General features: G+C 41.1%; 2 protein-coding genes across 5 annotated transcripts in view; one reads left to right on the top strand and one right to left on the bottom strand.

Moving 5' to 3' along the window:
* The window catches only part of AK5 (adenylate kinase 5), an 83,335-nt gene extending 75,962 nt beyond the window's left edge, over window positions 1–7,373 (top strand). Inside the window, exon 14 of the mRNA XM_068200028.1 lies at window positions 5,994–7,373. Within this exon, the coding sequence (XP_068056129.1) occupies window positions 5,994–6,104 (111 nt within the window). The 3' untranslated portion in view covers window positions 6,105–7,373. The remainder of the gene's footprint in view (window positions 1–5,993) is intronic.
* Window positions 7,374–9,172: 1,799 nt separating this feature from the next.
* ZZZ3 (zinc finger ZZ-type containing 3) overlaps window positions 9,173–12,270 on the bottom strand; it is a 55,967-nt gene continuing 52,869 nt past the window's right edge. For all 4 annotated transcript variants that reach the window (XM_068200027.1, XM_068200024.1, XM_068200025.1 and 1 more), the window contains exons 12-13: window positions 10,852–10,952; window positions 9,173–10,498 (exon numbers count right to left, since the gene is read on the bottom strand). In XM_068200027.1, the coding sequence (XP_068056128.1) occupies window positions 10,354–10,498; window positions 10,852–10,952 (246 nt within the window). In that variant the 3' untranslated portion in view covers window positions 9,173–10,353. The remainder of the gene's footprint in view (window positions 10,499–10,851; window positions 10,953–12,270) is intronic.

Below are 12,270 nucleotides of genomic sequence, written 5' to 3'. Positions count from 1 at the left end.
TTTTTTGTGCAGGCTAGGCTAAAATAGTCTTTGGGCTTGTTTTTTTTTTATTTCTAATATCATACACACACACAGAAGACTGAGACTTTACCTAGAGGCAGTCTAACATGTTTAATATTTTTCTTTCCCATTTTAATTAAAACATCACATATTTTCAGTGTTGGGGATTTGTTCATTCCTAAGTGGGATTATTACTCTCCAACACTGACCAATGCTGGCTGAAGAGGTTAATGCTGCCATGGAGATGCTGCTGCCTCTATAACTCTGTTTCCTGAAAGAACTGTGTGTCTGTTTCCTATCCATTTCAGACAAAGCCACCAGTTAATTTACCAGTGTTGATTTGAAGACCCTTTAAAATAAATTCTCATCTGCATTCATGGATTTATTTTAAATCACCGAAGGATCTCCATGTAACTACAGATCAGAGGCTAGTGTACTCTTTGTCTTAGGCAAAGCTGGTGGGATCCAATAGCTTCAGGGAAGCGATGCCTTCCTGAAGGTGCTATTTGGAGACCCAGATCAGTCTGTGATCCCAGGATAAGCAATGGCCAAAGCAACTGATGAGAAGCTGTTTAAGAGAGGCAGAGGAGTCTTAAAGAGTCTTTGATTGCTGCCTAGGTTTGGTTTTTCAACAGAAGCAGCTCTTCGGTGAAAGGCCCACATGAGCTTCATGTCCCTTGGGATTGCAGCAATGCAATTTCCTAAGCATGCAGAGGAGTGGGCGTTGAGATTCTAGAGGAATATTGGAGTCTAAATCCTGCTAACTTCCACAAAGATTTGGCATTAACCTTTTCTAGCCAGCTTACTGCAGTGTGTGGCTAAGGACCACTAAATTCTAGGTATTAGTTGTGTAAGTGATCATGTTTTATAGGGCTTGACTGTAGCACCCAGCTCCACCTGGCCACAGAAAAGAAAATCAGAAACAGACTTGTGTAACAAGAAACTGGAGTTGGCATACTGGTGTAATTTAATTTCTCCAGTTTAAAATCTAAGTTTAGGACTGGACAAAATTTCCCACAGACTGGGAACAGCACATGACAACAGTGGGATGTATTTAACTTGTCCTATCTACTCCAAAGGTTTTCAGTCCTGAAACAGGCTGATTAAATATGCAAATTTAAAATTCAGTCCTGGGCAGAAGGCCAGGAAAAGGTCTGGTGTAGGAATTAAATGTTGGCTGCACACTCAGCAGAGGAGGATCTGGTCTGTCACACCACATCAAGGTGTGGTGAGAGTACAGTGTCAAATGAGCTTTCTTACTCTGTGCACTGGAACACAGAGTAAGAAATGCTTTACTCCATTTGGAACAGGCTTTAAGGCATGGTTGGATGGAGCCTGACAGTGCAGACAGAAAAATTCAGCTCTGACCTGGCTTCTTCTGCACTCATTGGGAATTCTCTCCTTGCTTTACTTGCACAGAAGAGACAAAGGTATATGGTTGTAACAGAATTCCCACTTTAATCCTCGAGGATTTTACAACTTTCCCCAACCTGGAGTGATTGTGCATAGGTGCATTCATAACTAAGTAATATGATATGTGGAATTGGAACAATTTTTCCATTCTGCTGACCTCTTAACAAGAACAGTGACCTGGTGAAGCTGACAAAAGATCAGGACTGTGTTGGATATTTCCCTTTGGCCAAGATTCCCTCTTTGTGTTTCTGCTCAGCAGTGGAGGCTTGAGGCATGCATGGACAGAGGGTGAAGGCTGTGGGTGCAGATGAACCTGTGAACCTGACAGGAATAAACAACAGCAATCCTTCCAGCACCCTGCTGAGATGAAGAACTGTGTACATATTTGCAAGGGAAGATGAACTGACTGAAGAATGAAGGGCAAAGGCAACACTGTCCTCACTTTTCTGCTGAGGCATTAAGTTTCTAAATTGTGTTCTGAAAGGTAAAGTAGTTGTGACTAACAAGTTAGAAATTTTTCAATTTTTTTTTTTTAATTCATGTTTTGGGGATTTAGTTTAATATCCCATAATTTCTTTTGTAGTCAGTTCCAGAACACCCACCTAAGGAGTTGCAAGTGGCTGCTTTTCAGTAAAGACCTTGTACTGGAAATGCAAGGGCTGAAGCACTGCTCTCAAAAATACTGCCTGCAAGCTGCCTGGTTCAGTGGGAATCAGGTGCTTCAGATAAATGACATTAAATGAAATGAAAAAAAATGCATTATAGTAGTAGTAAGCAGGTAGACACTGTTGGTTTTAAATCTGTTTCTCAGTGAGTTTCAAGGCAGCTGGACAGAAAAGTGCATCTGAAAATTTAGTAGACACCTACTTGTGTTTTGACATGGCTAAATGTAAATCCCTTTGAATATATGGCTCTCTCTCAGCTGAGAAGAAAGGGAGGGGGGAAAAAGATTGTTTTTAATATCTGACTCATCCTTTAAAGCTTTTTTGAAGTGACAGTATGTAGGAGGCTAGTAAGTAAAAGAGAAGAGCAATGCCTCGGTAGTCAAGCAAGACAGCCCTGATCCTACCTAGGTAACATAAGACACCTGGTAGGTGTCTTACATACAATTTTCCTATTCAAAGTCTGAGGAAAAGGGCATAACAAATAAGCTGAGCAGGGCAGAGCAGAGGATTAAGGGTGCCCAAAAACTTTGACTCTTTCAGATCACATGCTGTGAAAGCTTAGCCTACAAAATCCAACAGGAGTTAGTTTTTCTGTGTTTATTTCCTTTCCTTTTATTATTTTTTCTCAATGTTGTTCTACTATTTCTTTCTAAAATCACTCGCAGTCACACTTCCCATAACCGTTATGAAAGAACGTGTGACCATCCACCCTCTCCCAGTCTTCCACTTGTGAGCCTTCCCTTGCTGATGCCACTCTAAGTGCGTGTGGGGAGGGGTGACCTCCCCCTTCCCAGAAGGGGTAATCAGTGGTAATAGTGAGAGCAGTTATGAGGTTCATTTCCATCTTTTGAAAGGTTCTCAGAGACCCATTAACCCTGATAGATAAGGATGTGGGGAACAAGGAACAAGTGATTCTCTATTCCCCCCTTGGTGCTTTGTGGCCCATTAGATGAGAAACTGATCTAGAAAGATACATCAGAAACATTAGCAGGGGATCATGGATAAAACACAGCAGAAAATGCAGGCCTAATATGAATAGGTCTCGGGGCAGTGTGTTTTCAGTGGATTTACACAGCTTGATCCATTGCTGTGAGAACCAGGTGTTGCACAGTCTCAGAGAGATTTTCTAACAAACTCTAGTGACAAAGACATAAATGTTAGTGACAACACAGCTAAGCTTGACTGACCTTCAGTAAGAAGCTTCTAACTACTGAGCTCATTCCAGAGTCTGTCCTCAGCCATCCTCTCTACAGACAGTCAGGTTCTTGTCACCCAGGTGACAGGTTCTTCTCAGTGGCAGTATATTTTTAGAGCTCTAAATTTCAAAATCTACAATAAATGTAGATTTGTTGACAGAAAACATAATTGGTTGATTTTAATGACAAAAAGAGCAACATTGTACTATAGGGATGGTTACTCCAGTAACTTTTCATATGAGCTCATTAAATTTCTCTGTATTTGAAGTTACCAAAAGCCATAGCTGCATTTGAAAACTCTGGAAAACTGTACATGGATCTTGTTTTATGAGAAGTCAGCCTTAAATAGCCTTGAAAACAGGCCTAATTTATGAGCTTTGTTAGAATCTGAGGAGGAGAAATACACAGTTTTTTTCTCTGGAGCTGCTGAGAGCATTGTTGAATACTGTAGTACTAGATGTGAATTATTGGCACATTAAGTTAGTTTTGTGCCACAATGTTAAGTTAGTTTTATGAATTGGGCCTTTGTTGTTTAGGAGGCCAGCGCAGGAAGCACTGGGGCTGTCATTAGTCAGGCCCATCCATATTTTATTGCTACTGATAGGAAGTCAGCATTCCAGCCCATCATAAAGAGTGGCAGTTTCCATGCTTACAGAACTAATTCTTCATCACAACTCCCTAGATCTAGACCTGAGTATCAGTCCCAGTTCTAAAGGGTCACCAAAAAGCCAGTGGCAATCAGCTGTGCTGATAAGATTAGATCAGTTAGACAGTGCAGAAGTATTTATGAAGTAAAGAGATAATAGATATTAAGACAAGAGCTTTGAAATGGCTGTGGCCTTCACCCTGCATGCAGTATATTTTCTGTGGGATAGCCATATGAAAATAGTTGTCTTGGCAGCTGAGACAGGCCAAACAAGGTGTTTTATAGCAGCTGAGGTGGGAGTTGCTGGTTTTGTTTTAACTGGAGAAGGTAGACATTTGGTTCGGAATGGTTCATGACTCCCATTTTCTCTTTGCTACTCGTAAGTACCCCCCACTTCTAAACACTCCTGAAAGACGTGCAGCCCTTGTGGGAGAACTGTCCTTTCTAAGGCATCAGCACATGCCTGCCTCTGCCTCAGCTCTGCAAAAAGCAGCAGCAGCAGCATGAGGGACAGTGAGGGGGCCAAGGGAGCCACGGCCTGGGAGCTGGCCAGGGCACTGAGGGCAGCTCAGCCCGCACTGTCACACACCCTTGCAGTGGGCGCGAGGGGACACGGCCCAGCCAGGCACAGCTCCTAAAGGCTGGCCTGGCTGGGGATCCAGTGCTGGAGCTCTGGCCGTGGAACGGGCTGGTGAGAGGTGCCAGCACTTCCCACAGGATGCAATGGGGACCGAACTTCGCAGCATCTGCGGATGCCACCAAGAGTGAAACCCAAGCTCTGGAGAGTGCCTGCAGTCCCTGCTGGAGCTCTGCAAGGAGCAGCTGCTGACTCCCACGCAAGACTCAGCACCAAGGGACTTAGATGTACATGGACTGCAGTCAGCTGTACAGGAGCTGGCTGCAAGACAACATCATATCTGAGCAGAATTTTTTGGCCTATTTAGAAATACATTTATTTGAACATGAAACTCCTTTAATCCCCCTGCAGACCAAAGAGATGGCAGAAGGTATTATAGGCAGGGATGTCCCCTTCAAACTCTACAATTGTCTGGCTTTCTAGCCAGCAACTTAGAGATGAAAATGCAGCAGTTCAGAAAAAGATCCTTTCACAAAGTTGTCCATTTAATCTTGTGCAAATTTCACATCATGCATACATGAAAGACTAAGCATGGAGAAGCAAGGAAGAATCTTGCTTTTGTGTAAAGACCAAATATCTCAGCAGGCATTTGAGGAAAGGAATAAGCAGCAGAAGCATCTGCGTGGAATACACAGCCAGTGTGAAAGCTGCTTCTGTCACTGCTGTGAGGGCTGAAGGCAGCTCTCCTTCCTCAGGTGACACAGCATGGGATGGACATGAAACTCATTGCTCAGAACAGCTCAGTTCTGCCTCACGTTTTCCAGGGAACACATACAAGTATTACTGGCTGCAAGTACCATTCCTCTCTGCTGAAATGCAGCTCTCATCTTCAGCACAGGAAAGTAAATTCATCTTGGTTTTGTGAAGTAGTCATGAAAAATAGCTTGGTCAGAAAACTGCATCTTTGGGGTGTTCAAGAAAAAAATTGTTTCAATGAAAGTTGAGTTTTTATACCACAAAAGCAGTGCCTTTATAAAAGATAGGGGCAAAGGATGTCATAAAACCAGAACCAGTTCACCAAGTTTCCAAATACAAATGCACTGGAATATAATGATTTGCTAAGTTACTGTGGAGTGGCCAAAACCCAGAGTGCTGTGCCCTTCAGATGGACCTCCCCAGGTTGGAGTGATGGGCAAAGAGCCCTCGGCAACTTTTCTGCATGAAAGGTGTACTTTAAAACACGAGTACTTAAAGCTCCCTCACTTGACTGATGTACTTTGCTACAGACAATCGAGCCTGCAGAACCTTCTTACATAAATCTGTGGAAACAAAATGAGTAATCTGGTTTATAAAGATGCTCCTCTACATTAGAATGCTTCTACCATGAAGCAGAACAACTTTCATTTAATATTAGACCAGTTTTTTGCTGCAGTGTTTAGATTCTGAGATAATTCTTTGTAACTTAATCAAAACTGTTTTTTTTCCATGCTTCACAGGTTGATGCAGAAGGAACACAGGAGGATGTTTTCCTGGAAATCTGCAAAACAATTGACTCTTTTCTGAAAAAGGAAGAGGCAGCATTTTCTTTTTCACCAGAAATGCAGTAATGGTGTGTAAGGTGTGTACACAGCCTTGCCCACGTGCACCCCACAGCCATGATTTGCTGGTCAAAGCAGAGCTGCTTCGAGAGGTATCTGGAATTTGTGCACGTGGCGTGTTGCTCAGATGAAATCTTAGTTCTGAAAGTACACTCAACAGAAAGTGATCTGTATGCTAACCCCACTCTGAGAACTGAATTTTGTTTTCTTGGGTGTTTGCTCTTCATGGGTTAAAAGCAGCAAGGTGAGCAGCAGCTCTGGTTTTGTATTTCATGGTCACACACATTCCATGGGAAACGGGACAGTGCCTGGCCAGCAGGGAGCTCTCCACCCACCCCAGTCACTGTCCAGCAGACTGACATTAGGCTTACTGCATACAAGTTTCCCATTATTTTCTTTTTATTGGCAGTACTAATTTCTGTGGTGTCACTTAGCTTGTTCTTGGGCTTTAGTGCCTGAAACCTGCTCTCTGTAACATGCAGCTCTAGGAGAGCTGGAATTAGTCAAGCTCTAAGTTAAAATAAGCTTTTCACATATCCCCAGAACACTGTTGCAAGGAAAAAAAATTCATTGAAGATACAGTTGAATGTTGTGGAAGTCTGTCAACCTATTATTGGGAAGCAGACACCATTTTTGAGACAGTCTTGTCTTCTGCTGGGAATGTTACGATTTTATAACTGACTTCCCAGTTTTGTGAGCTGAGAATGATTATTGTATTGTATAGTTAAATGTGCAATCCAGTAATGATCTATATTAACAGCAGTTGTGCTATAGCTATTAAAGACCATATGTAAAGTTGGTTATGAGCCAGAACATCTCACGTCATTTTTAAATTTCACTTCAGAAGTATTTCAAATGCAAAATTCAGATCATCATCTGTTGTCTTGTACTGGTATTGCCAAAACTTGGGAAGGTGTGGTGGGGTGGGAAACCAAAAAAAAAGGAAAATGTCAGGGATTATTTGATTCATATTGCTTGCACCTTTAGTAAGCCATTTATCTGTAATCTGCAAAAAAAGTCTGTAAAAGTGCTATTGTATTTCCGTTAACTAAAATATTGTGGAGTTTCTCTGGTATTACTGACAGCTAAATAAAAGCTTGTTTGGCATTGCTGTAAAGTAACTGCATCCTCTTACTGGAACTACTGGATGAATTTACAGTGAAAGTGGGTTGCATGATTGCTTGTACTGTCAAAGGTGTACTTTATGCAGATTTGCATTTTTAAAGTTACCTTTCTTGTAATGAAGACATAATACCAATAAAACATGTACAAAAATGAGGAGTAATGATCTCTGTTACAGTATATGTGGGTTTAATCCTTTTCAAAGCACAGTACATGACTTGAAAATATAGCTCAAATCAGCATGCTTACAGAATATGTCCTTTTTCCAATCAGGGCAGATTCTTCTGTTTCCTTTTCTTCCTTAGCATTTGCCCTGTAGATGCTAATTCAATTATTTTTTAGGGTCTGTTTTACGTATGTTCTTATCCTTCATACCATGGATGTTCCTTCTTTCCTGGGTCCTTCTATAGCCTACATTTTACCTCTGGTGCTCTAGAAGTGCTTCTCCAGCTCCAGCCAGTGCCATTGAGCAGCAGCAGCGGTGCCTGCAGTACCACACAGCTCCCAGGGCAGCTCTGGCCACAGCAGCCCTGACGCGCCAGCAGCTGCTGCTGGAGGCGCTTCTTTTTAGAAGTAGAACACTCTGCAGTTACCACGAAGTTGCAAATTCATCTGGGTAGGTTTTCTGGAGTATTTTCTATGATATTTAATTACAGTAGAAGTTATAAAGTGTGGAGTCTCATACTTGTGCAGGATGGGAAAAAAGCAACAATCAGCTGCTATTTTGTTGGGGTTTTTTAATTACAAAAATTATTTACCATACACTTCAGTTTAATTTTTATTTTTGCTTCTTCTGTCTTTTCTGTGGAAAAAACCAAAAAATTCCCATGCTTGATTTGGTGTTATGTGCAGTAGATACCTATGTGCATACATTCATAATGTATGCAGGAGCAATAGCTGTATATGCATGCATAGGGAAACATTAATATTTATACATATTCAATAAAATAGGACTTAGCCAAGACACTCTTGAGTGATTCAGACTTGAAATTATCCTTTGGCTTCCAACCTTGTTCCAAGGATACCAAGATCTTTTGTTCTTTCCAAGCTATCCTAAATTGATGACTGAATATTTTCTCTAATTTATTTTTCTTATTTTATTCCCATATTTTTTCAGGATATAAACAGAAAATGAATGTTACCACAGATCCTCTTCCTGATAATATACCTTTACCAACTCTAGTTTCCTATAAAGACCATGAATGATGTGGAAAGCATATTTATATGGTCTTAGAAAGCCTCTCAGAGCAGTATCTTTCCCAATTAAAACTAAAATACATCATGTGAGTTTTGTGTTGTGTTTTTTTAAGGTTTATTAAATTTATCTAAGTATATGAGATATGTGAGATATGTTTACATATTATATTTGGTCAGTGTTTTAGTAACTGTAATGTATTACTCTCTAAATAGATTAAATGCCTACATTCTTTTTTCTGAAGCAAAAAATAGCTACACCTAAAGTTACTGCAAAAATACTGACCAATTTATAATTAAAGTTACTATGTGCAGCCAGCCAATTATCCTTCCTATTGCCATCTTTTAAAGTCCAATTTGTTTGTTTTCTAGCTAATTGCTCTGAGTATTCTAGCTTCACAGCAACTGGAAGTCTATTACAGTTATAAAATAATCAAGTGTTTCTGAATCACAAGCTATACATTTCAATAAAAAATATATTAAGTAAAATATGTCACAATAATTACAAAGCTTCTCAGACAATGGTATACACTGTACCAAGGCTACTAAAATCTGGATTTTCTGTGGTCTGACAAAGAAGTCTGTGAGTGAACAAGGAGAGAACTGGAATGCTAATCCTGCCGGGGCCAGAGCGGGCTGAGCCCCGGGCGGGGAGCGGCAGAGGCGGCACTGGGTGACCGATCCAAATGTCCTGCCCAAACTTTCCATCTTGATTAAAGTCAGAACTACAAAGAAAGGAAGTCACAGCAAGCATTCTATATATAAACAGACTGTATCCACATAGTTTATTTCTCACAGTTCTCCTGACAATTGAACATTATTTAAGAACATACTGTATACACAGATAAGAAGAAACATACAAAATGTTTTAAATGATGCACAACAAAATCCAGCAGTATAAAAGAATGCATGTGAACCCTTGCTCACTGCTCAGGCTAAATTTAATCACTGTTTAAATAGTAATAAAAATACAATCTTTCATGGATCTTGTGCAGACTACAAAAGAGGAAAAATTATTACCATATATATGATTTATATTAGGCAGTTTTCTTTGATGAGTTGCACTAACAACTCCAAATACAGAGGCAGAAGGCTGTGTATTTTATTTTAAAGGAGTAAATGTTGAGTATTAGAGACTTTACACAGTTACTAGCACTGGCACTTTTCACCATATTTTGTACACATCACATGATCATCTTATATAACATTACATTTAAAAAATATATCTGAGTGACAATTTTATAACATTCACACACCATGAGCTGGTTAAGGAAGCAATGCCACAGTTGCCCCCTGTAGTGCTTCACTGTTGGTAAATAGAGTTCGTTGTGGTTTTAAAAAAAAAAATTTAAAAATTGAAGGTCAACATGATTAAGCAGCTCCGATTTAATAAAGGCCCGTAGCCAACCATTGCCGAGACAGTGAGTATTTTTAGAGTACAGCCTAGAAGCAAACACTGTCATTGGTTAAAACCTTGCCTAAAGAAGTCAGTTACTGTGCTGAAAACTATTTCACAACAAAACTGCAAGCTACTAAACTGTTTTTATATAAATACTTCATCTCCTCTGGATCTCATTATAACCAAGTTCTTCAAAGCCTTTGGAATTTACTCTATCTTTAATGTGTGCTCTCATTTCTGGCTCACCCTTTTGTATGTGTTTCTTTTGTTTAGATTCACCACCTAAAAGTGACTAATGTGGTGAAAGAAAAGTCTCCCAGTGAAACCTTCTGCACACTAGGAATGTTCAGCTGCTGTTCAGTGATCTAGAACCATGACAGCTCAAAGCTGTAGTTTGACAAGTACACCCAGGAAGCTGTCATGCTGTGAGTGACATTTCAGGGAAAGCAGAGTCTTTCCAAAATGTGCACAGAATTAACAATGGTGCCATTGTTATTTTTCAAAGAGGATAGTAAACCCAAGATGGTAGGTCTGCTTCCCATGTCATCTATTTGCTGGAAAGTAGTTTGGGTCAAGATAATTGTAACTCGTGCCCTGGGACATGCAGTAGTCTCTGTCTAAAAATGTCTCTGCTCTGTAAATAGGTTCTAACTGGTGATCTTCCTTATGAATCTCTGTTTCATGCAGACTGCAAGGGAAAGAAAAAGATAATAGTTTAAAAGTCAAATTTAACTTTCAGAAACAGTGATCATATCAACAGGTTCATACCAAATTGGACAGCAGTTCATTCATAAAGTCTAAATCCTCCCTCTATTTAACCGTACCAAACCTATCTGTCCACTGTATTAAAAAAAAATACATATACATCCAGAATCTGCTTACAAAATGTATCTCCCACGAAGAGATGCTAAATTATCTCCCACTTTATTCAACACAGGGCATGTATCCTGTGCTGGAGCAAAGATTTCCACCCTACATAGCAATTACGCAGCAGAGATTCAATCTAATGACAAATAGGAAGTAGAAGCACAGGCTGCTCACCAGTCAGAACACGAATCACAGAAATCCAAGGACATTTCCTGAGGGCAGTCTTGGCAGTGCCACCGAACCCCCTGGATAGGTTCAATCCCGCAGTTATCACACTGTGGAGCAGATGGAAGAGCACTGAGAAAGCAGCAGCTGGAGGCAGCACTTCACTGCTAACAGTGCACACCAACCCAGCGCACGGCAATCGCTGTGTGTCCCTGTGCTACCGCCCGCCCCACAGCTGAATTCTCCTCACCAGACCACAACGTGCTCCTGGATAAAGAAGTCCTCATTCCCGAGGAGAGGCCCTGAGGATCCATCAAGCTTTGGCCTCGCTTCCCTCTCCCCAGATGCTCCACCCTGGCATTACCCTGCTCAAGAAAAGCAGCCCAGCCCTGCCTGCAGACGCTCTTATCCGCAGGTGGCTCTAAGAACTGCTGTGACACAGCACAGGGACGTGAGGTTTCACACAAGCCCAGCCACATGCAATGTCAGCCTTTCCATGGCAGAGGGAAGCAGTAAGGCCAGAGCAGCAGAGCTTGTTGGGCTGCTGGGAGCTGCAGATCAGGGCACAAGGGGACACACTGATGCCCTTTCCAACTCAGAAATGTAGTAACACATCAAGGGTGGGCTGGAACTTAAAGCTAGATGGCCAGGATGGAAGGGGAATAACATGTTCAGAGAAGGAAACAGAGGCCTGGAACTAAAACTGAGCAAGACAACAAGAACTTATCCCAAGTGCAAGAGTGTGGCATGAAAAAAAAAAAAAAAACCCAAAAAAAAAAAAAAAACCAACAAAACAAAACAAAACAAACACCCCAAAAAAACCCCCAAAAAAACCCCAAACAAAACAAAGTAAAAACAATACACGAAAGCATGAAAGACTACATGAAAAATTCACAGTGGTACAGAAGAGGGACAGAAATGCAAAAATATTTGATAAAAAAAAAGGAAACCAGGAAAATGGGACTTGCAGGCAAGGAGAGCTTTTAAAAAATCTAAATTACAAAGAGTGCTGCAGAGACAGGACTGAAAAGGAAAATGAAATGTGGGAAACAAGCCTGTGCTCCCATAGCTCATCCTCTATCCATCTATTAGAACCTGAATTTCTGTCTCAGCACCTGTGAAACCCACTGGCACAGCAGCTGCTCCTGCCACCACTGAGGCACTGAGGGTTACAAACATCTTACACAGCTCTGCCACAGCTGCATCCCTTCAGTCCACAGATGGCTTTCAAGTGTGAGGGCTGATAATGAGGAGGGACTAAGCATACCAAGAGCTGTTCTTTGAGAATATCAAGTTCAGAAAAATGCGAGAACTGAAAAATTGGCTCCAGTTATCTGATCTTGAGAACCAAGACAGTGGAAAGCCTTGACCTTAATTTTTGTGCTCCAGCTCCCCCCCTACCCTGTGCAACAGAAATAATACTATGCC

This window comes from Anomalospiza imberbis, chromosome 9, assembly GCF_031753505.1.
Source record: "Anomalospiza imberbis isolate Cuckoo-Finch-1a 21T00152 chromosome 9, ASM3175350v1, whole genome shotgun sequence".
NCBI lineage: Eukaryota > Metazoa > Chordata > Aves > Passeriformes > Viduidae > Anomalospiza > Anomalospiza imberbis.
The sequence above is the reverse complement of the archived record's forward strand: the minus strand, read 5'-3'. Positions and strand labels throughout refer to the sequence as shown.